General features: G+C 36.2%; 2 protein-coding genes across 3 annotated transcripts in view; one reads left to right on the top strand and one right to left on the bottom strand.

Moving 5' to 3' along the window:
- Window positions 1-225: 225 nt before the first annotated feature.
- kitb (KIT proto-oncogene, receptor tyrosine kinase b) lies at window positions 226-17,027 on the top strand. Its single transcript, XM_079813367.1, has 21 exons — window positions 226-371; window positions 2,765-3,034; window positions 3,480-3,764; window positions 5,051-5,190; window positions 5,279-5,447; window positions 5,676-5,862; window positions 7,858-7,973; window positions 8,071-8,185; window positions 8,748-8,932; window positions 10,689-10,795; window positions 10,903-11,029; window positions 11,338-11,442; window positions 11,731-11,841; window positions 13,722-13,860; window positions 13,971-14,032; window positions 14,129-14,229; window positions 14,405-14,527; window positions 14,960-15,071; window positions 15,183-15,282; window positions 15,372-15,477; window positions 15,568-17,027. Exons 1-21 carry the CDS (start codon window positions 317-319, stop codon window positions 15,724-15,726), a joined length of 2,874 nt encoding a protein of 957 aa, XP_079669493.1. The 5' UTR covers window positions 226-316; the 3' UTR covers window positions 15,727-17,027.
- clockb (clock circadian regulator b) overlaps window positions 2,568-27,886 on the bottom strand; it is a 49,580-nt gene continuing 24,261 nt past the window's right edge. The window contains exons 19-21 of one of the 2 annotated variants that reach the window (XM_079813376.1): window positions 27,767-27,876; window positions 26,087-26,354; window positions 2,568-2,981 (exon numbers count right to left, since the gene is read on the bottom strand). In XM_079813376.1, coding sequence (XP_079669502.1) covers window positions 2,976-2,981; window positions 26,087-26,354; window positions 27,767-27,876 — 384 coding nt within the window. In that variant the 3' untranslated portion in view covers window positions 2,568-2,975. Of the gene's footprint in view, window positions 2,982-17,188; window positions 19,595-26,086; window positions 26,355-27,766; window positions 27,877-27,886 lie in introns of those variants that run through there. The other variant, XM_079813375.1, reaches the window with a different exon arrangement.

Below are 27,886 nucleotides of genomic sequence, written 5' to 3'. Positions count from 1 at the left end.
TCAGTGTTAAAAATGGCTAACCGGACGGACACTAAGCGGACCAGGACTAAATGTTTTTTTTTTTTCTGGTACTGTCCAAACGAACCAAGTGAACCATACTATGAACACACCCTAAAAATAAGTAGCTACTAGTAACAAACATAGATAGCCTACTAGTAGTTTAAAGGATTAAATGTTCAAATGGCTTGCCATACATAGTGAGAGAGAGCGCGAGAGAGAGAGACAGAGAGAGAGAGAGAGAGAGGCACTTGAAGACGCACAGTCAGTTGTGGATCAGTAATACTAATGTACGGACACACGCACACTCACAGACAGAATGTGTGACGCTTGGTTTCTACGCACATTTCTACTTTTATTCGCCTTACCTGGAGGTAAGAACTTACATTTTCAGTTAAGATTTAAAAAAAATGGCGTTGTATTAGCCTATTATTATTAGTTGTATTATTAGCCTATTATTTCTTTCCATGATAAGTTGCATTCTTTCCCAAAAAGATTGGCTCCACAATGCCTAATTGAATGAGTTAATTATGAGCAGATGATTATAGGCTGATATCCAGGGAATTATCCAATTGTTTTGACGACAGATGCAGATGATGACCGTTAAGAGTTATGTTTTTGTCCATCTGTTAGTGTAGCCTATACTCTCGATAGTTGCGCGCTATCAATCGAATAATTGATTTATTATGATGTCTACACTTACTGAGCTGGATAGCTATTGATTAATTTCAATTATGGCAAGTTAACTCGCACACCGGGCGAATCTCGTGTGTTGTGCACAGTGTCAATAATTAAGTAGCGTGTAATTAGAGTCGCTTAGGCTATAGACATACGTCAAATATAAAGCAATCGGCTAGGCTACTAATATAAAAAAAAAAACTATACTGACCACAACAACTAGCCTACTGAGATACATTAGCTAATAAGTTACAGGCCTGGTCACAAACTGTGCTCAACTAACGGTCGGTTTGCAGTTTCCTGGTCGAGATTATCGGATAGATTGTATAACTGCAAGCAACAGGTGCCGTCCGAGAAGAAGGTTCACGTACTGTCTCGTGTTTTAGGTGAGACCGCGAGTTGTTTCACAAGTGTAACTGTATTTTTCATTTTAATAATTTTAATTGAAAATAGTAAACATGGCGAATATTTTCAAAACGAAAAAACATCACACAGGCTATTACGTGTTATTCAGTTACAGTTCTTTATAGGCATTTGTAGCTACACAAAGACGTAGGCCTACAACTTTTATTGTCTCCTGTAGTCATGTGTGCATATTTCTATTGCATATATTTTTTTAATTAGCCTAATAGTAGGCTAATAGCTTAATTTCAGTAGCCTATTTTTTTCAGGCTGACAACCCAATAACCCGTATCAACAATAAATTGCCAGGACACTTTGTAAACGTGTTTTAAAGTGTTATGGGACTGAAAACATGCCACAAACAATTCAAGAATCCTCAAAATTCCTTGGATGTTACGTTGCTTTGATAAATTCTGCGCTTTTTAGCCTTTGCTGGTTTGTTGTCATAGTCGCGCCTATGTGTGTGTGTGTGTGTGTGTGTGTGTGTGTGTGGGCGCGCGAGTGATTGAATGTTCTAACTACCGGGAAAGCTCCGTACGGGGACGGTTTGGCAAATTGGATCCAATCTTCAGCTATCCTGAGAAAATTGCCTGCCTTAGTCACTAATGCACCATGCTTGTTTCGTAACGTTTGATTCGTCTTGACCATGGATATTCATGGTGAAGTAACAGATTAGTCATCATAGTGCGGATAATGGGGAGAAGGCAGCGCTTAATTGTTTAAATGTGAGGTCATCAAAAAACTAAGAAATAATGTTTGGATGAATATGCCTTGGCTATATCACAACCCCCCCCCCCCCCCCCCCAAAGTTAAAAATGTATTTTAACTTTACTCATTTAACTTATACTTTATGTATTGCTTTGCCTAAAAGATATAACGCCTATTTTGAAGCCCATAAAATGCAAAAATTATAGCTACTCACTGAAATTCAAAATATTTTCACAATGTTGGTCTAAGTATTTATATTCGTTTTCTTTTAAATCAATGTTGACATATATTACCATTTATAGTTTGGGGTCAGTATAAAAAACAAACAAAAAAACACCTTTTATTCAGCAAGGATGCAATAAATTGTTCAAAAGCGCCAGTAAAGACATTTCTAATATTACAAAATATTTTTATTCCAAATAAATGCTGTCCTTCAGAACTTTGCACTCTTTTGGCAACTTTGTGCAAACTTAGTTTTGGAATAAAGGAATACATTAAAATATATTTAGAATATATTTAGAAAACGGTCTTTATTAAAAATTTGGTGACCCAGACTTTTCAACGGTATTGTAAATTAGAAAAAAAAAAAAACATTGAGTTACATTCTTTTAATGTAATGAAATTATAGCATAGTAACGCATGTTCATAATTGACTTAAAAACATCTATTAAAATATATGTTTAAATATTAATGATTCAAAATATATAATAGATTCTCTCTCTGGTTTCGAGTTTTGGATGAAATGTGAGATCCAGGAGTTTTTTTTATTTTTTATTCTGTTTGTCATAATTCAAATAGTCAGAGCAAATACTTTAATAACATCAGTTGCAGGTTTAAGCTTTTAAAGAATTATCACAGTCCATAAAGACCTTCTCACCTTCCTAACGTTTGTTGACTGTCAACAAAGCGATGCATTAACCGTTGATTAGACCTGATTTGGTATGCACAGTGAACAGATTGATGTGTGTTTGTGTTCCAGGATGGTTTAAACCAGTTATCACCCCCGATGCCCCTGATCCGGTGATACTTAAAGGTGGACAACTGGAACTCCGTTGTCATGACGATGCAGAGGCAAGCACAGGCAGTGTGCAATGGCTAAGGGAAAAAGGTCGGAAAATCGATGGAGAGCTAAAGGAAGCTGGAGCCAGTGTCATCCTCCTCAACTCCACACAGATGCAGCACATGGGCCGTTACACCTGTGAGAACACACAAACAGGAGAGAACAGCTCTATCTATGTCTACGTGAAAGGTCTGAATATGCATATTTATGCAGTTTTTTTATTCTGAGGGGTTTATTTGTTCTTTTGGCCTCAATTCCCACACTTCACTCCTGAAGAAGTATTAAAACTTGAATAGGTCTTTTGTTAAAGCACAAATGCATTCCCTTAAGCTGTGTACTCAAACCACACCTTAGTGTGGATGTGGTTTAATTTCTATTAATTTTTATTATTGTTAACTGTCATTGAATGATGTAGAATTTGAAGAGCCGAATTGTGTGATAAACCTCTTGCACACAGAGGTTTTTTTTGTACTACTTCCTCATAGACAAGTCCTTCCAGTGTTTAAAGTAACGCCCTTTGTTTTGCATTCACATTCCCCCCTTCCTTATGATCTCTGTTGATTTGCATGTCTTTCGTTCCCTTTCTCAGCACTCTCTATGTTTTCTACCTAAAATGTCTCGCTTTTTCTGGCAGATTTGGAGAATGCTTTTGTGCGATCCATGGTGACCGGCCTTCTGGTGAGGGAAGGAGAGGATTGCACTATTCCTTGTTTAGTAACAGATCCAGCTGTCAATCACCTGTCCCTGTTGACCTGTACTGGCACAGCCTTACCAGCTGGCCTCACCTACATCACGCACCCTCAGAGAGGGATCACCATCAGAAATGTCTCCAAAGCCTTTGATGGCTGCTACGTTTGTGCAGGGCAGATGGATGAAAAAACTGTGAAATCAAGCCTGTATAACTTGGATGTGCGGCCAGGTGTGTGTGTGTGTGTGTGTGTGTGTGTGTGTGTGTGTGTATGTGTGTGTTAGAGCAGTGGTTCTTAAAGGGATAGTTCATCATTTTAATCACCCAAATCATATCTAAATCTGTATGCATTTTAATCACCCAAATCATATCTAAATCTGTATGCATTTATTTCTTTATGTGGGACACTAAAGAATAAAGTATGAAAAAGTTTATCTTTTTTTAGTCCATACAATGAAAGGGAATGGAGCCCAGTGTTATTGTAGACCCCATTGACTGTCTCTGTATGGACAAAAATATGTTCTTTTGTGTTTCACAGAAGAAGGAAAGTCATACATGTTTGAAATGGTGTGAGGATGGGGAAATTATAATATAAATTTTGTTTTTGGGTGAACTATCCGCTTGATTTTACATTGGACATAAAAAAAAACCATCAAAGTACTAAAGCTGTCTATTGTACAAAAGTAAACAAAATTATGGGAAATATGGGAAATGTTTTCTCTCTTCTATATTATGCTAATCTAATTAGGCATGATTATATGATTATGAGCCTTTTTTCCTTTGCATCACAACTCACTGTTTGAGAACCACTTTGTTAGATGGAAAGAGTTTGATAAAGAGAATTATACCATAAGCAGTGGACACACATGAATGTGAAAGTTCGGAATACTTAAGACTTTTTAATGTTTATAAAAGAAGTCTTAAATGCTCATCAAGGCTACATTTGTTTGATAGAAAATACAGAGTAATATTACAATTTAAAATAACTGTTTTCCTTTAAAATATATTTTAATATGTAATTTATTCCTGTGATGGCAAAGCTGAATTTTCAGCAGCCATTACTCCAGTTTTCAGTGTCTCATGTTCTTTCAGAAATCATTATAATATGAGTATTTGGAGCTCAAAAAGATCAATGATTTTTAAAGATTTTTGAAAAAAAGAAATAAATACTTTTATTCAGCAAGAACACGTAAAATTGATCAAAAATGACAGTAAAGACGTTTATAATGTTACAAAATATTTCTATTTCAAATACTGTTCATTGAACTTTCTATTCATCAAAGAATCCTGAAAAAAATATTAAAATATAATTAAAAAGACTAAAATTAAAATTTTTAAATTGTAATAATATTTCACAATATTGCTGTTTTTACTGTATTTTTGATTCTTGGTGAGCATAAAAGATGCTTTTCAAAAACATAAACTTCTGACAGTAGTGTATCATTGTCATATTATATAATCTTTACTTTACATATTATATAAAGCTTTATTACATGTTTATTGTTTTTGTGATACAGTCCCGGAGACAGTGCCAATGATCAGCCTATCCAGGACGGAAAATGTGATTCTGATCCAGGATCAGGCGTTTGAGCTCACCTGCAGCGCCATCAACATCAACCATGAGTTCAAACTGAGCTGGAGTATCCCTTCGGAAACGGTTAGATCCACACACCTGTTGCATATATAAGATTGCTTCCTGTAAGCACAGTACCTAACCTGGATTAATGTTGTCAATAACGATTTAGACAGCTACGAAAACCCCTAACTCTATGATCCTGCCTGGTTCTCGAGGATATCAGCGCTCAGCAACACTGAAGTTCAATTCTGTGAAGATGAATGATTCAGGAGTCTATCAATGTAATGCGAAGAATGAGAAGGGTATCTCCATGGCAACTGTCAATCTGGAGGTTTACGGTAAGGAATGTGAGATTAAGCTGCATCTTCTAAATATTATTGACTTTAAAGCAGAGAGCAAGACTTGTGGGAAAATGAATGGGCTAAAATGTAACAATCAATACAACAATTGTTGAAATAGGGTTTTACTTTAACCGTACATCTTTAAACCTTGGCATTTTCAGCAAAAAACATGTCCCTGGCTAAACAACAGGACGTCTGTTTTTTTTGTGTGTGTGTTTGTGGCAGAGCATGGTTTCATTAACCTTACGGAGGGAGAGGACAGTGTGGTGGAGGTGCGAGAGGGAGAGAGTCTGACCCTCAGAGTGGAGATGACTTCATACCCCAGACCCTCCGAAATCTACTGGACCTATAACAACCAACAGCTCAAAAACACATCCGAGCACGTCATTACACTACACAACCAGCAGTACAGGTACACACACCTGCACATATACACACAGTCAATTCTGTGGTAACTCCACCACCAGTGTTATTATATACACAACTTTGATCTTATTTGCTACTGTTTCTTTAAAGCTGGTTAAAAACCAAAACCAGTATATTGTCACGGTCTATAGCACAGGAACAAACTGAAGAATCAGATCTCAATTGATCATAAACTTTAATGTAAACTCTCAGGAACAAGGAAGAACGACAAGGAAAACACACTCAACCATAACGGTTACCGGACAAAGAATGAATGGACAGGGAAGAACTTAAATAGCAAACAGAAAGGAGATAATTAACTAAACACAGCTGAACAGAACTTAACTTACGAGGAAACAAACAAGTGGCGGGAAACTAAGGCCCCTTCCACACCAAGCCAGAGCTTTCCCTATCCGATCTTTTATTCCCCTCGTTTCAAGAAATATCCGCGTACACACGAGAGCACTGAAACCGACTCAAAACGATGTAGTATACATGCCAGGCCAGTATGTGGCGCTGTAATTCTGCCACAGAAATAAACTAAAAACGAAGAAGAGTTGTGGCTAGAAGGGGTACAGCAATGGTAGGAAGTGAGGCAAAATCTCACAATAAAATAACAAATAAATGTGCTACTTACCAAATGTGTTTTATTAACACCTACACCCTAAACCTACCCTTACAATAATGCAAATACAGTAATTAAATGACGCAAAATTGATGTGCGTATGCCCAGTGCCCGTAGTTGTATTCCTTTCTAGTCTTTACCGTGCGGGACGTGGTGTGATGACATCACTGTTTCACAAAATATATGGATTGGCTGTACACATGAAAACGCAAGAGTGTCGTTTTCAGATTTATCCACTCTGGGACCCGGTTTCAAAAAATATCGGATTCATACTCCCAAAACGCCGGATCCTTGTGGACGAAACGCTGATACGGTACAAATCTTTTACGTATACAGCTAAACACATCCCACGTTGGAAAGACTAGAAAGGGATACAACTATGGGCACTGGGCATACGCACATCAATATTGTGTAATTTAATTACTGTATTTGTAATTAAAATTATTGTAAGGGTAGGTTTTGGCTTGGGGTAGGTGTAGGTTGCTGTACCCCTTCGAGCCACGTCTCTTCTTCTCCGTTTTTAGTGTATTTCAGTGGCAGAATTACAGCGCCACATATTGGCCTGGCATGTATACTACATCCTTTTGAGACGGTTTCAGAGGTTCCGTGTGTACGCAGATATTTCTTGAAACGAGAAAGAAAAAAAAGATCGGATAAGGAAAGTTCTGGCTTCGTGTGGACGGGGACAGAATCAAAACACAACTGAAACAAACAGACAGACATGTGACATATATGAGCAGCTCACAAGACATTTTTTCTATTATATTTTGATAATTTGGATAGATGTGCATAGAGCACAGATTTGGTCAATAAACATAAAATTATCTATTCATTATAATTATATTGTGGTATTAAATTTGTCAAATTCAAGTAAAATGTAGAAATTGTACTAATTGTCCTACCTCATCATGAACTGTAAAATGATTGATTAAAAAAATGTATCGCTGAAACCATTGTATAATTTTTTTTTAAATATTATTGCCATTATCTATTTGGGGTATACTTTTATTTTTTTTTAAAACTTGTGAAGTAAATTAGTAAAAAAAAAATTGTACAAAAAGTAAATAAGAACTTTTACTCTGGTAAGTTAGGAAATAGGAGAATTTTACCTCCAAATATTAATACAATTTGTGTTATTTGTATTAACTATTAAATACATTTTAAATTTTTTTTTTTTTAATTCTCAATTTATTTAGCATCTAAATTATACACTTTCACTTATTCAACTAACCACAGTGTTAAAAAAGTTAATGTCCATTTGTTAACTACGCATGTCATACGTTTTACAATTAGCATTAGTGACCTAATTTACAAAAAAATTTAATTTAACATTTATACATCTTTCACGGACATTGAGTGTTGTTTGGAATTTTGCAGGTACATCAGTGAACTGAGGCTGGTTCGAATTCATGGATCAGAGGGTGGGATCTACACGTTCTCAGCCAATCACACATATGCATCTGTCAATAAGTCATTCACCGTCCATGTTATGTGTGAGTTCAGAGGACTGAAAGGATTTTAGCTTTCAAATTAATGTTTTAATACATTTATAATACAGTCTTATATAAAAACACTAAATCTCTCATTCAGGTAAACCAGTGATAGTTTCCCAGGAGGGGCCAGTTGATGGACAGGTGCGGTGTGTTGCTTCAGGATATCCTGTCCCCAAAATATCTTGGTATTACTGCGAGCCGCCACATACACGGTATGACTCACACACAGACTAATATAATCCACTCACACTCAACAACCATACATTAGCACGCATGCTAACACTTTATTTTGATGGTCCACTGTAGACATTCTACCAACTTTGCAACTACATGTTAACTAACTCTCATTAGATTATTAGTAGACTGTCGGTTTAATTTCAGCTAACGCTTTATTTTGATGGTCTCCCAACAGACATTCTACTGACTATAGTAACTTTGCAACTACATGTAGTTATCTTTATATTTATCGCTCTTGGTGTGAACGGGCCTTTATTCTACTAACACCTAACCCTAACCTTAAAGTCTACTAATACTCTAATGAGAATGTTAGCTGACATGTAGTTGCAAAATTACTTATAGTTAGTAGAATGTCTAAAGTGGACCACTGAAATAAAGTGTAAGCACACACATCTCTAGTAGTAGTAAACAAATTATTGAGTTTGCAGTGTCACAAAGCTATTTAGAATAGAAAAGTGTTTCTTAGATGATAAAATATGTTCTATGGATATAATAGCTGTTTGTCATATTCTTTTGGCTCTTTATATTCTCTGACAGGTGCTCCCTTTTGTTGAATGCGACGCAAGCCGATGAGGAGGTTGCCATGGTAACGGTGTCAGGGTCAGAGTTTGGACGAAGCGAGGTGGAGAGCCGACTTAATATCAGCAAAGGAAAATTTCACACTCTTGAGTGTGTGGCAAAAACCCAGGGCGAGCATGCCTACACCCTCTTTTCCATCAGCGGTGAGATTCATTCATGTTTATCTAAATAAGGACATACCTTACACTTAGCCTTGACCAGTGGTTCCCATCCACGTTCCTGGAGGCCCACCAACAGTGTACATTTTGCATGTCTCCTTTGTCTGACACACCCACATCAGGTTTTGGAGTCACTACTAAAGAGTGGATGACCTGAATCAGGTGTGTTTGATTGAGGAGACATGCAAAATGTGCACTGTTGGTGGGCCTCCAGGAACGTGGTTGGGAACCACTGCCCTAGACTATTGTTTTTCTAAAACTAATCACAAATATAGCAGTGAACACCAATTATCAGGGTCCAAAAAGATAACGCATGTTGTATAATACAATACAGTTGTTACAGCAGTGTCAGTGCGGCCTAGTCATTCAATATCAAGGCCAGAAAGAAGAAGCTTTCTACAGACTATCCTTTACTCAAACCCTAATGCTGCTTTCAGCTCCTCCCGGGAAGCTGCTGTTTACAAGTTCAGAAATCATAATTACTATGTGATGTGTGTTCAAGTGATTTTAGTAGGGAAAAAATGCAGGCAATTTTATGTTTATGTTTCTTTTTTTTTCACTTACTGATAAGACAGGAAGCTTTTTTCACTCTAATGCAACTAAATGAAAAGCAAAGGATGCGCATTAGGTCTGTAATAGATGCTTTGTCTCTGTATTTTACCATGGCATAGAAAGTGATGGAAAATGCAGTTTGATCACACAAGCCTGTGACCTAAAAAATAAATAAATCGATAATTTTATTCAGCAGGGATGCATTGAATTAATCAAAAGTGACATTAATAATCATTTAGTTTCAATTAGATGTTGTTTTTTTCACTTTCTATTCATCAATGAATCCTGAAAATAATAGAACATACTTTTAAGCACCAAATCAGCATATTAGAATGATTTCCGAAGGATCATGTGAGATTGAAGAGTATACACAGAAATACAATTTCTGTGAACATATCAAACTACCTTAATTTAGTTTATTAGCTCTTAGCTAATTATTAGCTAATTTCCCTCGACACACCAAAACAAACAGTCTATTTTTGTTGAAGTGGGCCATTCATTACAATTAAGCTTCAATTAAACTTTATCTACCTAATTTATTAATTATGTTTTACCTTCATGGACATCAAATTGAGGCTTTGTCAGATTAAGCTAACTTAATTTAGCTCTCATGGCTCATAGCTAATTATTAGCAAATTTCGCTAGACACACCAAAACAAACGTAATTTTGTTGAAGTGGGCTATTCATTACAATTAAACTTTACTTACCTAATTTATTAATCTTTTTTTTTTTTTCCTTCAAGGACATCAAATGGAGGCTTTGACAGATTAGGCTAATTTAATTTAGCTCCCATGGCTCATAGCTATAATTATTAACTAATTTCCCCACACACCAAAACAAACATTCTGTTTTGTTGAGGTGGGCCATTCATGCCAGTGTTATTGAGATCAGTAGAGAGGCAAGCCTGTTCACGCCCAAACACACACATGGCTGTTAGCAGATAATCCCTGAATGTTCTCAGACACACACTGATCTTGTTGACAGATATGAGGGATTATTATTTTGTGCAGTGTGTGCACATTAGGATTTGATACTGACGCTAAGCTCTTAAAATCCTCTGAACAACAGATTTAAAACACTCACCTTATTAAAATGGTACTGTGAATTAAGAAGTATTACGGTTTTAAATGCAGATGTGGTGAGTGTGTGCATATTTATGTGTGTGTGGGCATGTGTTTCTCTCCCCAGAAAGAACTGTGTCCCATAAACTCTTCACACCTCTGTTGTCTGGTGTCGTGTCCACTGCTGTTCTGCTTAGTTTTATTGTGGTGGTTCTGCTCTTCAAATACATGCAGGTACAACACAACACACACACTATGGCATATCTTAAATTGTTAGCAATAAGTTCTGCTTTATTTATTTCACTTGTATTTTCTGCTTGCCATTTTGTACACTGCCATAGAAACCCAAATATGAGGTCCATTGGAAGGTGATCGACAGTTTTGATGGCAACAATTATACTTACATAGACCCGACGCAGCTGCCTTATGACCCCAAATGGGAGTTTCCACGGGAAAGACTGCGCTTTGGTAATGGCAATCACATTACACATAAATCCAAACGTTATGATTACACAATAGCTCATTATTTCATCTGACTAAAAGTGTACACATAGTGTGTACACTCTATGCATATATAGGATTCTTCGAAGAATAGAAACACACGCGCACACACACACACACACACACACACACACATTTAAACAGTAATGATTAGAAATCTTATTATACTATAAAACTATTATAATCATCTAGTAGAATACTTATTAAAATGGTATGAATTTAAACGGATAATAATGGTAAGTAAGAGCTAAACGTTGTTGTTTGTTATGATGAAGGTAAAATCCTTGGCTCTGGAGCGTTTGGTAAAGTGGTGGCAGCTACTGCATATGGACTCATATCAGCTGACACAGTGACCACTGTTGCTGTAAAAATGCTAAAACGTGAGTATATGTCTGGATGTATGACGCAACGTGTAAAGTACACTGCCCGGCCCAAAAAAAAGTTGCTGTTTAGATTCACAACATAATAATCACTGCAATAAGGATCCAGTCATTGCTTTTTTAAGCATTTGCCTATTTAAATCCAAACGCAACTTTTTTTTTGGCCAGGCAGTGTATGTTTATATAGACATATATATATATAGTTTTCCAAACTTTTAATGTCTATCTAATGTATCTGTGTATGTTTGTGTGTGTGTGTGTGTGTATATCTGTGGATTTTTCCCTAAGCGAGCGCTCACTCCACTGAGAAAGAGGCTCTAATGTCAGAGTTGAAAGTTCTGAGCTACATTGGCAACCATATAAACATTGTCAACTTGCTTGGTGCTTGTACAATAGGAGGTAAGTGGTAAATATTGATTCAATCACTTTAAAACAGTGGTCACAGATTAAAGAAAGATACCTATGAGTTTATTATAGATATATTGCATGTTTCTCATGTCATTCCAATTTCTATATTGTTTTCTTTCTTTTGGTTGAAACAACAGGAGATGTTAGGAAAATGCTTCACTTTTCCAAATAAGGAAAGCGGATTTATAATGCACCACAAAAGTACACTCTAAAAAATGCTGTGTTAAAAATAACCCAAGTTGGGTTGAAAATGGACTAACCCAGCAATTGGGTTGTTTTGACCCAGCGATTGGGTTGTTTTAACCCAGCAATTGGGTTGTTTTAAGCAAACATTTAACCCAACCGCTGGGTTAAAACAACCCAATTGCTGGGTTAGTCCATTTTCAACCCAACTTGGGTTATTTTTAACAGCATTTTTTTGAGTGTAGAAAATAGTAGTATTTGTCTCTCGAAATTATGGTCGGTTCTTCACACAAATCTTTTGTATAGTTTTTTTTATAGGGTTATACTGTATAGCGTTGTATACATCTTATTGAATAGACTTGGAATATAACATGTATATATGGTGCTTTTAGTCATACTTGGAGCTTACCAAATTATATTATGGAAAGGAGCAGTTTGGACATTCTGCCTAAACTATACTTTTATGTTACACATAATGATATGAGAATGAGATATATTTCTATATTTCCAAAAGTATTGGGACACCCCTTGAAATCATTGAAATCAGATGTTCGAATCACTTCTATGGCCACAGGTGTATAAAATCAAGCACCTAGGCATGCAGACTGCTTCTAAAAACATTTGTGTGCATTAAGTCCAATCGTGAAATTTCCTCACTACTAAATATTCCACGGTCAACTGTTAGTGATATTATAACAAAGTGGAAGCAATTGGGAACAACAGCAACTCAGCCACAAAGTGGTAGGCCAACTAAAATCACAGAGCGGGGTCAGTGCATGCTGAGGCGCACAGTGCGCAGAGTCAATAGCTACAGACCTCCAAACTTTGTGCGGCCTTCAGATTAGCTCAAGAACAGTGTGTAGAGAGCTTCATGGAATGGCCAATCAGCTGCATCCAAGCCTGACATCACCAAGTGCAATGCAAAGCGTCAGATGCATTAGTGTAAAGCACACCGCCAATGGACTTTAGAGCAGTGGAGATGTTCTCTGGCGTGACGAATCACACTTCTCTGTCTGGCAATCTGATGTATGAGTCTGGGTTTGGCGGTTGCCAGGAGAATGGCACTTGTCTGACTGCATTGTTACATTCTGCAAGTGTAAAGTTCAGTGGAGGGGGGATTATGATGTGGAGTTGTTTTTCAGGGGTTGAGCTTGACCCCTTAGTTCCAGTGAAAGGAACTCTTAATGCTTCAGCATACCAAGACATTTTGAACTGTTCGGGGATGGCCCCTTCCTGTTCCAACATGACTGCGCAGCAGTGCACAAAGCAAGGTCCATAAAGACATGGATGAGCGAGTTTGGAGTGGAGGAACTTGACTGTCCTGACCTCAACCTGATAGAACACCTTTAGGATGAATTAGAGCAGAGACTATGAGCCAGGCCTTCTCATCCAACGTCAGTGCCTGACCTCACAAATGCGCTTCTAGAAGAATGGTCAAAAATTCCCATAAACACACTCCTAAACCTTGTGGAAAGCCTTCCCAGAAGAGTTGAAGCTGTTATAGCTGCAAAGAGTGGGCCAACTCCATAATACACCCTATGGATTAAGAATGGGATGTCATTTAAGTTCATGTGCATGTAAAGGCAGGCGTCCCAAAACTTTTGGCAATATAGTGGATTTTGGTGAAGTGTTAATTTTTGGGAGAATTTTTCCTTGATAATTGTTAAAGTGACAATTGTTTTCAACAGGCCCTACTTTAGTGATCACAGAATACTGTTGCTATGGCGACATGTTGAACTTCCTTAGAAGAAAACGGGATGCTTTTTTCAGTTCCAAAACGGGCGATGGATATTACAAAAATCTGCTCAGCCAAATAGAGCCTTCAAGGTAAAATGTGTCTGAGAAATGTGGTGCAACATTTATAAGAGTATAGATGTCCTTTGTTAGGTTTTTGAAATGTAATACACCATCTATTATATGCATGTGTGCACACACAGAGAGGGCACCGATAATGGTTACATGCCCATGAGGTCGTATCAGAAGAGGTCGAATCAGACAGGTAAGGCCCATCCCAAGAAAATACAAGCAAAATACAGCCACTTTTACCACCAATCTTCATTATTTTACAGTTTTCAATCTGTATCATCTCTCTCAGAATGGTGTGATGATAAAGATGATCTCTCTTTGGATACTGAGGATTTACTCAGCTTCTCATATCAAGTGGCCAAAGGCATGGACTTCCTCACATCCAAAAATGTGAGTGTGTATTAAATTTATTCACCTCTCAAGTTTCAGAGTGGTTTGAACATTACAGACCGTGTAATGTTATCACATTTTCATTCGGAATTGACAGAGGTTATAGTTTTAATAGCAAATACATACATTTTTGACTAACAAATGTCTTTTTATGCGTGTTGCCATGTATTTTAAGTGTATCCACAGAGATCTGGCCGCTAGGAATGTTTTACTGACTCAGGGTCGGGTAGCAAAGATTTGTGATTTCGGTCTGGCACGTGACATCACTAGAGATTCCAGCTACGTCCTGAGAGGAAATGTAAGGGAGTTTTGTATATCCGTTACCACACTCACACCTACTGTCAGGCTCTATATTAATATCATATTCAGAATTTTATTTGAGATTTTAAGTAGTAAATGCACCGTTGATTTAAAGGGATAGTTCATACAAAATGATTTACTCACCCTAATGTTGTTTCAAACCTTCTGCGGAACACAAGAGAAGATATTTTGGAGAATGTTTCAACTCTATTTGTCCATATAATGAAAGTCAGTGGAGTTCAAAACAACATTGGACCCCATTGACTTTAATTATAATGACAAAAACTGTATCCTGCAGGAATCCACACAGGTTTGGAACAACATGAGGGTGAATAAATAATGACCAAATGTTCATTTTCTTTAATGAACTATCCCTTTTTTTAATACTAAAGCATTGTTCAGTATCATGTATGCTGTGTTTCCTGTTTAGGCACGTCTACCGGTGAAATGGATGTCCCCAGAGAGCTTGTTTGCTTGTGTGTACACTTTTGAGAGTGACGTCTGGTCCTATGGCATCTTACTATGGGAGATCTTCTCTCTGGGTCTGTATGAGCTAGTATCAGGCCTATTAAATATCACACATACCCAGAATACACCTCACCTAAACCAGGGCCTTTAAATGACTCATTATGGAGGTGTAAATTTGCCTGCAGGTAACACACCTTATCCAGGGATTCCAGTTGGATCCACATTCTATAAGATGATACAAGATGGATACAGAATGACTGAGCCTGAGTTTGCCCCAATTGAAATGTAAGATCATTTTACAATTCCATTCAAAAGGGTTAGTAATATATATTTTTTAATCTAAAATGTAATCTTATGGGTGTGTGTGTTATCAGTTACGAGGTAATGAGATGGTGTTGGAGTGTTGACCCTCTGAAGAGACCAACCTTCAAAAAACTAGTGGAAAGGACTGAACTCCTGCTGTCGGAAACCACTAAACATGTACGTTTTGACTCAGCTTAAAACATGTACGTTTCGACTCAAAAACTGCTGACCAGTTTCTTCAGTTAGGTTTGTAATTGTGTCTTGCAGGATTACTTGAATCTCAGCACTAGTGGCAGCTGTGAAGCATTTGTTCCTCCAGACCTGCAGAGGGCACAACGGCTGAGTTCCGTGGGCAGCTCGACAGCCTCAACTCAACCCTTGCTGCAGGCAACAAATGAAGTTTTTCTGGAACATCAGAGCATATAAATGACATCACATAGTTCGTTTTGCCTCAAAATCATCATTTTCTCAATGGGTTTGACCTAAAAAGCCTTATCCTCCATTTAAATACTGACTTTAATTGTGGCATTTAAGGGCATCTCCTCAGATTCCCTGCTCTCTGTTTGGCTCAATGCAACTCCATTAGCCTTGTCTTCCATTATATTTCAAATCGCTCAAGACACAGCATGTCCAGCCATATAACTCTAACATATTTTGTCTAAATGCAGCTGGGCTCCATTGTACTGTATTGATCATAGTATTTTGAGTGCATGAGCAGCTACCATGGCCAGGCAAGCATTTAGATATAGAACCTAATGTTACCTCACCAGATAAATTACCAGCTCTACTAATGACGACATCATGTAGTGAGTGTCTCTGTGATGATGTCGTGTTGTGTATTCTTATGTCTTCGTGTTTGACTGGGTGAACAAGTACTGTACTGTACTGCAAGGGCATCATAGTGCAAGTAACAGTAAGGTAGGTCAGTGGTAAAGATGTTAAACCTAAAGCGAGTCTTGTTTAATGTGTCTCTATCTGAAGCACTTAATTCCAACGAATGGAGGTTCTCGTTCATGCATTTGTACTGATTTTAGCATGTCATTACTCTCAGGTTAGTATTATAATAATGCATTATCAATTTGTAATGCTATATTGTATCTATATGAGATCCTTCTCCTAACTTAAGTTGTACTTAAAACTAAAGACAACTAGGATGTTTACATTCTTTTTTGGGGGGCTTTTGAGTTTGGAATTGAACATTTGAACTGTTGAATATGTGTATATATATATATAAATAAAATGTGTTGCAGTGTAAAACTGAGATAATCATATTTGGATTGTACATTGTTTGTTGTAATTGACTGGGTTCTATTCTTCAAAGGTGGCTAACTTGGCTCCAGTAGCTGGATTAAACCATACGTTTTTTTCTTGAAGCATGCTTAAAAGATAAGAAACATATCAGACATCTGCTCGTTGCGAATTAACAAGCTAATTATTCCAGCAGATCCAAGGTTTCTGCTAAATTATTCAGCCAACTAAACCACATTTGAAGGATGGGATGTTGGTTTCAAAAAGAATCAAATGTTTTTTTGAATGTTGACTGTGACAACTTGAACCGCTATGAGATTTGACATTGTAAATATCTGATGTATCAAGCTATTTTTTCAACTTGTAGAGTGTTATGTCAGAAATGAAAGCAGTAAGGAATGATGTAACTGTTTTTATACAGAATAAATGAAAAGTGTAAAAGAGCTATTGCATGAATTGTGTATTTTTAAAATGACAGAAAAAAGGTGCGTAATTCCTTCATTTATGTAATTATGCATGTTAATGCATAACAGTGTTTGTTTTAATATCCAGCTTCTGATTCCATTTGGTACCGCAGTTAGCAGTATTAATGTCACTTAAAAAAAAAAAACAAGTCTTGAAGAGATCTCCGTAGACAATGTGAAACATTGTTTGCTTTATTTCAAGATTGAATATTGTGGAGGGAAAATTATCTTTTTTTTTAGGTAAACCAACAGAGGACAATTCCTACAAATTCAGCCACATTGAAGGTGATATGACCTGGTAACATGGTTTTGGTGCACAGCAATTCAACAAAATGAGAACTTTTTTTATTGTAACACCTTAAGACTTAAATTTACTTTGATGATGTATTTTATAATTCACTCAGCTCACTCAGAAAATTCTGGGACTACAACCAATAACCATCATATTCTGAAAACACACATTCTTTTGGTTGCATACAGAAATACAAAGAAAAGAAAGAAAGAAGAAGAAAAAAAAGGGCATCTATAGTCCAAATCAATTATCTCTTCTACCTGTCAGTAGCTTTTTTGGGGGTACATTTTAAGAATGTATGATTGTACACACAATGAAACATTGGTTTCAACAGGAACAGCTAACACACTTGGGGGTTTCAGTGCACAACAAAATGAAACGCACGACATAACTATGAAATAGAATCAGACAATGGGGAAGGTGCACATCTCCACTTTTGGAATTCCAGAAGTCAACAATATCAAAATATGTTCGGTTTCCATATACCTTACAGCTCTAACTTGTCTTTTAACAGTGTTACCGGTCTATAGACAGCAATACTGTTGAACACTAACGTCTTTTGCCATATGAAAATAAAATAGCTTTGAATACACTTCTTATATAAATTCATTTCTGAGGTATATAGCTAACAAGCCAATGGGGAAACATCTAGAATACGGAGATACTGCAACGCAAGAACTGATTGGTCATCGCTGGGGTTAATACACACTGTAGAAACCCACACAGCGATACTGGAAGAGTCACAAACTGTTATTGATATAATAGCCTGCACTTTAAGTTCTCTCTCTCTCTCACACACACACACACACACACACACACACACACACACTCACATACAAGCACTTAAAAGGAAGATCACTCTTAACTTTAAGACTCTACAGCTGCACGATAACCCTGCTTCAGTTTAAATGACAACTTTGGAAATAAACCTAGGAATAGGACAATATAATCATTTTCCTGAAAACGGGATTTAAAAGGTCCACAGTATTCCGGACCGTCCTCAGTCGGTCAACATATAGAAACGCTCTGCCTAAGATGTGGCTTCTTGCATAGCTCCCAAAACCATGAGGGAGAACAAAGCATTTATGAAAGTGGATTTGAAAGCTTATTTATGGCGTATAATTATTCTCTGAAAAATACAAGTACCGTCCATCCATGCACACAAAAACTAAACCATTGGGTCACAATTACTATAAGGATGGACTATTTTAGTGTGTATAAACACAATAAGTGCTATATGTAAAGGGGAAAAGGTGCACAAAAACTTTTTAGTGGACTACTATGACTCAACTAAAAAGCAAATTAACATTCAAAAACTGGAAGTAGTTTTTTTTTTTTTTTACAAAATTTTGGCACTTAAAAAAAAAAAAAAAAGTCATATTTGATTCAAATGTATTTGATAATTAGAAATAAACTGAAACTGGACAATTTTTTTTATCAGAAACATGGAGTATAACAATTTCCACCCCAAAAATTAGAAACTAAAACAAAAATCTAGTGCCACTAAAAACCTCAAGGACAAACTATTACGAACCCTAACTATCCGTGAAGGGACTATTGTCAGGGAAGGGTTAAAAGTAGAAGGCATCACTATATGTATAATATAAAAACGTTACAATTAAAAATAATACTTTAAAAACAAAAAAAATGGAAGTACAAATGAAAGTTTAAACTTCATGCAGCATATAAAATATTCAATATCTTGCATTGTTCCTTGACTGCTGTGTATTTACATGTATGGTACACAAGAATGTACAGATAGACTCAGTTCTTTGGGCTGTTTACAATGAAAGACAAAAGGGCTTGCTGTTTGGCAAAGGTGATGCAAAGGCTAGCAATCCTATACTTTCTGTTGTTGAAATAAATAATGAGTTTGGCAACCACCTGTTGGTCTGGTGAAACATTCTGCATGGTTGCCACAGCGTCCATCTGGTGGTGTTGTATTCCATGCAGCTGCCATGTTGAGGGAGTTCCTTATCTGAAAAGCATTTAAGATGCTGCCAGGAAGGGCCGTTTTGTTCAAATGAGTAGAGCACCAATAAAAATCCAGAAGAGATGATGTGAGCACGCACCTCCATCTGATTGGCCATTGTGTTTATCCATGTTATTGAGACTGGGTACTAGTGCTGTCAGTCTGGTGAGAGGGGGTTGTTTTCTGCTGTTTTAGAGTCTGCGGTTTCAGTTGCTGCTGCTGCGGTTGTTGTGATGCAGTAAATGTGCCTTGCTGCTGAATAGGGAATGCCTGCAGGATCAGTTGTGTGGACTGGTTGCCATGGAGAAGGCGTGTGCTCTGACAAATACACAGCAGAAAATTAGAAATGTGTCTAACATAGGGTTGGGAATCGTGAGAAATTTTCCGGTTCCGGTTCCGGTTCCGGTTCCGCCTAACGATTCCGGTTCCGATTCCGGTTCCATTAAAATTATTAAACAAATAGTGGTAAAGGAAAAAGGCACAATACGCAACTCAAACAATCCATTTTGTGTTTATTACTTGCTCTAAAATTTATTTACAGGTTGGCAATGTCAAAAAAGTCCTGTACTGTACATATATTACAGTATTAATTAAGCCATTCTTGCAACACATTTTTTTTCAAATGAACACCTCTGAAATTGTCTTATTATATTTTATCTCTCTGTCTCTGAATAAAACCAAGTTATAAATTATATTTATTAGTTATATTTATTAATTAGTTATATATTAATTTAATAGTAATTCAGTTATTCAGTGAACTTGTAAATAATAAATTGCAATTCAGCATTACAAAGGTAGCCTAATTGTGCCTAAACGCTTACCTAAACCATGGTGACTCAACGGTTGACAAATATATATATATATATATATATATACACCGTTATATATATATATATATATATATATATATATATATATATATATATATATATATATATATAAATATATATATATATAAATATATATATATATAAATATATATATATATAAATATATATATATATAAATATATATATATATAAATATATATATATATAAATATATATATATATAAATATATATATATATAAATATATATATATATATATATAAATATATATATATATAAATATATATATATATATATATATATATATATATATATATATATATATATATATATATATATATATATATATATATATATATATATATATATATATATATATATATATATATATATATATATATATATATATATATATATATATATATATATATATATATATATATATATATATATATAAATATATATATATAGGCCTTTCACTATAAATCTGGTATAAGCCCTGTGGCACTCTGTGCTGTAGCAAATGTTTTGTCAAATTGCTAGTGCAGCCTCCTTTGCATGTTATTAACTTTTCACGTGTTACATTTTGCTTCATTATCATTCATTCTTTGGAAATGAATCCATACTTGTGACTTTCTCTTCGCTATGCTGGTGGTCAACGAGAAAATATCTGACGCAAAACCGTAAATGTGTAGCGCGAGGGCTTTCAGTGCTGAACTGCGTTGCAGTGTTGCCAACTCTCGCGAGACAAATAAGCAACCGCAGCTTCAAAAACAAGCCCAAAACAAGCCCAATATTATTATATAATTTATTATCATCAATATTATTTATAATAAATAATTTTTTTATCAATAAATGAGCCTGCAACATATTAAACTGAAACCTCTCAGAGTTTGAAAAGCAAAAACAGATGTGATTTTCCAAAAATCATCAAATTGCAATAAAGGACACACAATATCCTCCGATCAGCTGTGAACAGAAGAGGTTTGAAGAGTAAAGAGTGACATGGAGGCCAATTATGGTAACCCATAGTCGGAGTTAGTGCACACATATTAGGGGCAGTAAGTAGTGAACAACACACACTGCAAACCGTGAAAAAGACAAGCCCTGCATCTCATTGTGCACACTATCTGCCCTAGATAGTACTGAAAATTACTAATGTCACACTATTTAGGATGGATAGTGTGCACATTGGGACACAAGCACTACAGCGCTGCAATATAGCCACATATTTAAAATAAAATAAATTCGAACCATACCTACTGTTATTATTAGTAGACTTGTTTTTTTATAATAGCCTGTAATTTTAAATACATTACAAAAATATTTTTTTAATTAAATTAGGTGCCTCTCCTCCCTCTTTCCTCTCCATCTCTGCTTGTGCTATTGTTTGTAAAAATGTCTATTTAAGTCTACTAACTTTCATTACGTGCATTTATAACGTCACATGCCTGCACGTTGAACGCGATTTTTCTTCAATGAAGGGGAGAAGGAGGCGGGATATAAAAGGACAGATTACTACAGCACTTGTATCGTTGCACTGAATGCCTGTTGTGAGAAGACAGTGTCAGTCAATGTATTGGACAAAAAAGCGACCATAAATGTAAAGAAACGAAGTTGCTTATTATATTTTCCTAACAAGCAACCACATTTTTTAAAATAAGCCCAAAAAACCGCAACCCGCGACTCGTGATTTTTTAACGCGACTTGCCAAAAAAAGAAGCCCAAAGTCGCGTGTTATACGCGGACTTGGCAACTATGCTGCGTTGCCCTCCTGGAAGCGGCAGGCAACGTAATTAATATTCATGATGAGGTGAGCCAGGGTTGCCAGGTTTTCACAACAAAACCCGCACAATTGTACAATCGTTTCAACCCGCGGACATGAAACACAGCCCGCGGCAACAGTGGAAAACGGGAAAGCGGGAAAATCACGGAGTTGGCAACACTGGCTGTCACTCGCTATGAAAGGATACGCTTCCAGCGCTTCGCACACACATTGCACCAGAACCGTTTTCGGAACCGAAACTTAGGAATTTCGCGCGGTTCTGGTATTTTTCAAAAATCAGTTTCGGTTCTGCATAAGAACCGGTTCTCGGTTCCCAACCCTAGTCTAACACTTTTTATTTAAAAATTAAAGTCGACTGAAATGTTTCACATTGGACTGAGAAAAAAAAAGGATGGAAGTGGCTTTACATGGTTTCTAGATGGACAGCTTGTTCAGATCAGTGGTTCTCATAATATAAGACAGACAGACAGACAGACAGACAGACAGATTCCAAATTACACAACAAAAATTGTAGTTAGTAATTTAAATCTAGATTTTTCATTTTAGGTAATGTATTCAGACTACCTTTTGATTACTTTTAGATTACTTTTGACCCAACTCGTTTATCACTTTGATTTAAATAGGATATTTTTGTACCATATTGATATACATTCCATTCTTTGTTATCAAAACCATGAAGTGCATTAAATATTACATTATGTCAGGGTTTTCCAGACTGGGGTTCACGATGAAACTGCAGGGCTTCATGAATGAAAGCTATTAAACAATTAAATCATAAAATTTTTTAAATAATTTAAAAATAAAAATGCATCAAAACATTTACTGAAAAAAAAGTATTTTAAGCTTATAAGACGTTTTTATACGCACGTCTAGGCCTGTCACGATAAATTTTGCCGGACTATAAATTGGCCAAGAAATTATTGCGATAAACGATAATATTGTCGTTCTGAGACCATTTTCATCTAAAATAATGATAATGGCATAATGCAGGTACACCTTTTCAAAGATCAATAAACTTTTATTTCTAAAGACTATTTAACACTGAAAACGGAAAGCATTTTAAATATCCACAATAAATGAACAAAACAACCAAAACAAAAAAAGCAATGGACTCTGTCTGTTAACAAAAAAATGCACTTGAACAGCTGGGAAAACTGCAACGGATGATTGTGTTTTAGGTAGTGCTGGGAATCGATTAAAAAAAATCTTTTTTTTTTCCTGTAATTAATCACGATTAATACGTTTTTAATGTTTTGATATTGTAAAACAATAAAACAATTTATTGACAGCATATTTTAAATAGGTGTTGTATTGTCATGTTTTTATGAATGAAGGCCAGTGTCACTGATGTCTCTATGAAACATCAATGACGTTACATTACAGTATAACTGAAAGCTACCAATTTCAACATTTATTAGTCTTTAAAAAAATAATAATTTAAGTGAACTTAAAACAATCTTTACATAAACCCATAATAATAAATGTTATTTTTACCTGTGCCTTCCCTGTTAGACAGATACAGAAATGTAATAGTTATCAAACACCTTTCTTAACTGCATAAATAATAAATTAAATATAGATTAATCATCATTAAAGCTACAATTTTCTCTGTTCCCGTTGTTCTTTTATGAACATTAAATGACAGGCACCAGTGCTCCTGTTACTATAAGAACAGCCGCTGGATCTCACACGCTGTCCCGCGCATCTCATTTCCTCACAACTCTTTAAGTTAATTTAAGACGTTATTTAACTAATTTAAGACTCCTAATATGAGAGTACTCAAAATTCTCTGTGCTGTTGTTATTGTTTGTTCATGACATTGGCATACAGCACATTCTCGTGTCTTGTCGCGCTTAGAAGCATTTACATGTATAAGAGCGTGATCATATAATGTAACGCTCGGCAAAAATGGATATAAAAACGGACGCTGGAATTGAATCGCAGCCGGAAAAACTATCGAGCTCATTTTTTTAAATCGTGCGATTAATTGATTTATTGACTATCGCGACAGGCCTATGCACGTCACACCTCTCTTCATCAGTCTGCACTGGCTGCCAATACCCGCTTGTATCAAATTCAAGGCACTGGTGCTCACCTACAAAGCAACCACTGGCTCTGCACCAATATACCTAAACTCGCTTGTTCAGACTTACACACCCTCCAGGAGCTTACGTTCTGTAAATGAACAACGCCTTGTGGTGCCATCCCAAAGAGGTATGAAATCACTCTCACGGACCTGTCTCCTGGACCCACCTGGTGGAATGACCTGCCTATCTCAATTCGAGCAGCCGAGTCTGTAGCCATTTTCAAGAAACATCTAAAGACACATCTTTTCCAGCAGCACCTGACCAATCAAGAATAGCACTTATCACTCTATTCATTTTCTGTTTGTCTATTTATGTAAAAATTCCTATGCGTTCTGTTCTAGATTAACTGAGACTTGTTACAGCACTTGCATTTTGTTGTCGCTTAGGATAAAAGCGTCTGCTAAATGACTAAATGTAAATGTTTATGTTAAATATAAAGGGAATTCTAGTTCTCTGTAGTAAACACATTCTTAATATAATAAAACTTAGATACTCTTCTCTATTGAACTAGTGTTCGTTGTCTGTAGCCTTGAACAAGCTCTCGGAAACTTCAAGGTGGGACAGCTGCAGATAACACCAACTAATGAGTTTGGTATTGTGTTATGTTATTAGCCCTCACCAATTGCAATGAGAGTATAAAAGAATGAGCGAGGGGCTTTGGTTTTTGTCTTTCCTGACTGCAGATAACCTGTATGAAATTGACCTTCTTGGCAAGAAGAAAAGCTTTTAAAAGGCACTTAGCTTGTGTTTTTTTTAAATTCCAGCTTCACCATGATAATTAAAGTTTCTTATTTCCATGACAATGTCATGAGACCATTAACCAACATCAGAGAACCATGAACTTTTATTATTATACACTCACCTAAAGGATTATTAGGAACACCATACTAATTCTGTGTTTGACCCCCTTTCGCCTTCAGAACTGCCTAAATTCTACGTGGCATTGGTACCCGGTGGGGTCTTCTGCTGTTGTAGCCCATCCGCCTCAAGGTTGTGCGTGTTGTGGCTTCACAGATGCTTTGCTGCATACCTCGGTTGTAACGAGTGGTTATTTCAGTCAAAGTTGCTCTTCTATCAGCTTGAATCAGTCGGCCCATTCTCCTCTGACCTCTAGCATCAACAAGGCATTTTCACCCACAGGACTGGCGCATACTGGATGTTTTTCCCTTTTCACACCATTCTTTGTAAACCCTAGAAATGGTTGTGCGTGAAAATCACAGAAATTGAGCAGATTGTGAAATACTCAGACCGGCCCGTCTGTAACCAACTATGTCATGCTCAAAATTTCTGAAATCACCTTTCTTTCCCATTCTGACATTCAGTTTGGAGTTCAGGAGATTGTCTTGACCAGGACCACACCCCTAAATGCACTGAAGCAACTGCCATGTGATTGGTTGATTAGATAATTGCATTAATGAGAAATTGAACAGGTGTTCCTAATAATCCTTTAGGTGAGTGTAGTTTATTATTGACCTAACTTGTTAACTTAAAATCTAAGGGCTTTCTTTGAAAACGTCAAAGGAGTTTAGCTGACCAAAGAGTTGGGGCATCCCTGCATTTTTATGTAAATATGAAATTATGTGGATTTGTAAATTTGAATGTTTTTGAAAAACAAAAGCCTTCCAAAGAGGGTAAATGACTTGCGGAGCGATAATTCAAATAATAACTAATGTGTTCATCAGGAGCTGATTAGATATGCAATGTTGCAATGCTGAGATAGCGTCTTAAAAGTGAAATGATTTCTGTAAATGCAGTGATCAAATGCTGCGGAATCAATAGAAAGTAACTAGTTTGTATCTTAAAATGTAAAATAATCGAATTTTTGGAATCTGATTACATAATCCAGATTACATGTAATCAGTTCCTACCCAGCACTGTGTATGTGTGTTTATGTATACACCTTAGAGTCAAAAAGTTTAAGAACCACTGGTTTAGATGGATTAGCATCTTGGTCAACTTGGTTAGGACTTGTAAACAACTTTTTCTATAGTTGGTTAAGAATGAGACATGTCACAAGGGTAATATTAACATTTAAGTGGGGATGCATACAAATAACTGAATCAAGTCCTGAAGAGATTCAGAATGAAACTCTGTGCATGCTTTGTTACCTGTAAAAACGGTTGGTGCTGTTTTGTTGGCTGCTGCGTCGCCCCCTGCTGTTGATTTGTTTGTAATGTGGTAGCTTGAGCCTGTTGTTCTGCAGGTGCAGCTGACTGAGTCTGCAATGCTATGGTCTGTGTCTGACCTTGTTGCTGTGGAAACGGGCTGTAAGCGGTCACCACCTGACCCATAAACATTGTTGTGGGCACCATGACAGCACTACACGCCATTGGAGCCGTCACAATCTTAGTGACCAACTGCTGCCCAGCAGGAAACCTGAGTGACAGGGTAAGGCAAAGAAAGAAATAATTAATATTACAGTTTTTTTTTAAATTCGCTTTGGTACCATTTTCACAAGTAAGGTGTACATTTTCAAAACTCAGTGCTAGTATCACAACAGATCATCAAAAGCACTTTTTCAAACATTTCAGCATATTTTTATTTTTATGTTAGTACAATACACAAAACCACAAAGTATCCTTTTCACTACACAAAAGTGTTTCATCTTTATAAATGTTTCATTCACAGTAACTGCCTTTCATAAAGCTCTTACTATCAAATTTTTGATTTGCATCTCTTCTCGTTCAGTTTAATACATTTGTTTATGATTTAATCCAACTGATCTTAATGGTTAATCAATTAATCATTTGGTACATCAATAGATTTCTATAGATATTGATTATATAGACATAGTTTCTCCTTTGTTTGCAATTTCCGATATGGTTAACCATATTCAATTAATTATTTTTACATTATAAGCTATGTGTGTGGCCAGGTAAACTCTACATAATGTCCCTATAAAAGATGGCAATATCCTAAATCCTTGTCCTTGCGGGGACATTTTTTGTCCCCATGAGTAAACAATCTTATAAATCATACAGAATTAGTTTTTTTTTTTGAAAATGCAAAATTGCTGAAAGTTTTGTGTGATGGGTAGGGTTAGTGTAAGGGGAGAGAATATAGAGTTAGTACAGTATAAAAACCATTACGTATATGGAGTGCCCACACAAAGATAGTGAACTAGACGTGTATGTGTGTGTGTGTGTGTGTAGGTGGGACAGAAAGATTTGCAATTTGTGAATAGAGCAGAATAGAGGACAAGGAAGAGGAAATAGTCAATGACGGTGTAACATCAGACTGATAAGAAGAAGGGAGACGGACAGCATCAAATACAGCATTTTATATTACAGTATGTATGCCATGTGATACTGTAAACAGATTGCCATGGTAGAGACTGCCGCATTACTGTAACTCACCCTTATAAAAGGTCAACTACAGTATATATTCAGTCATATGGTCCAGTGAGAACATTTTTTGGCAGCAAACTCTGTTCTGTAGGCCAGAACCACATGGCGGTGTCATAACTTTATCACACCTTTTGATCACACACTGAATAGATACTATTACAAACATTATGGATTCAATTACATAAGTTAGTTAATGTAAGAATATTTTCTAATGAGGCATATGTAGCCTGTGTCACTGTAGATTTCTGCAAAGAGGGTGATTTGAAACATGTACAAAAATGTACACCTTACTTGTGAAATAGTACCAAAGCGAATAAAAAAAAAAAAACTGTAGTAGTATTAATATTAAGAATAATAGTTTAATATAATAATAATTTGAAGCATATAATATTAGACGGTGTCTTGGAAAAGAGAGAGGAAGAAAAAAGACATGTACTCTACCTGTTTATTGCATTGCCCTGATTGATTTTTGGAGCCAGACTGCTGGGTATCTGCACAACATTGGTATTGGCAGGCTGGCTGATCATCATGGTATTATACACAGGACCACGCTGAGAAAAA

Source organism: Gobio gobio (genome assembly GCF_949357685.1).
Source record: "Gobio gobio genome assembly, chromosome: 3".
Taxonomy (NCBI): Eukaryota; Metazoa; Chordata; class Actinopteri; order Cypriniformes; family Gobionidae; genus Gobio; species Gobio gobio.
This window is presented reverse-complemented; position numbering and strand designations above follow the sequence as displayed.

What these genes read in the sequence shown, in the direction of transcription:
- kitb (XM_079813367.1), top strand. Translation starts at nt 317, where the DNA reads ATGTGTGACGCTTGGTTTCTACGCACATTTCTACTTTTATTCGCCTTA. An exon ending in GGAGTATCCCTTCGGAAACG is followed by an intron (nt 5,191 to 5,278) that starts GTTAGATCCACA and finishes ATAACGATTTAG; the next exon opens with ACAGCTACGAAAACCCCTAA. An exon ending in ACGGGAAAGACTGCGCTTTG is followed by an intron (nt 11,030 to 11,337) that starts GTAATGGCAATC and finishes GTTATGATGAAG; the next exon opens with GTAAAATCCTTGGCTCTGGA.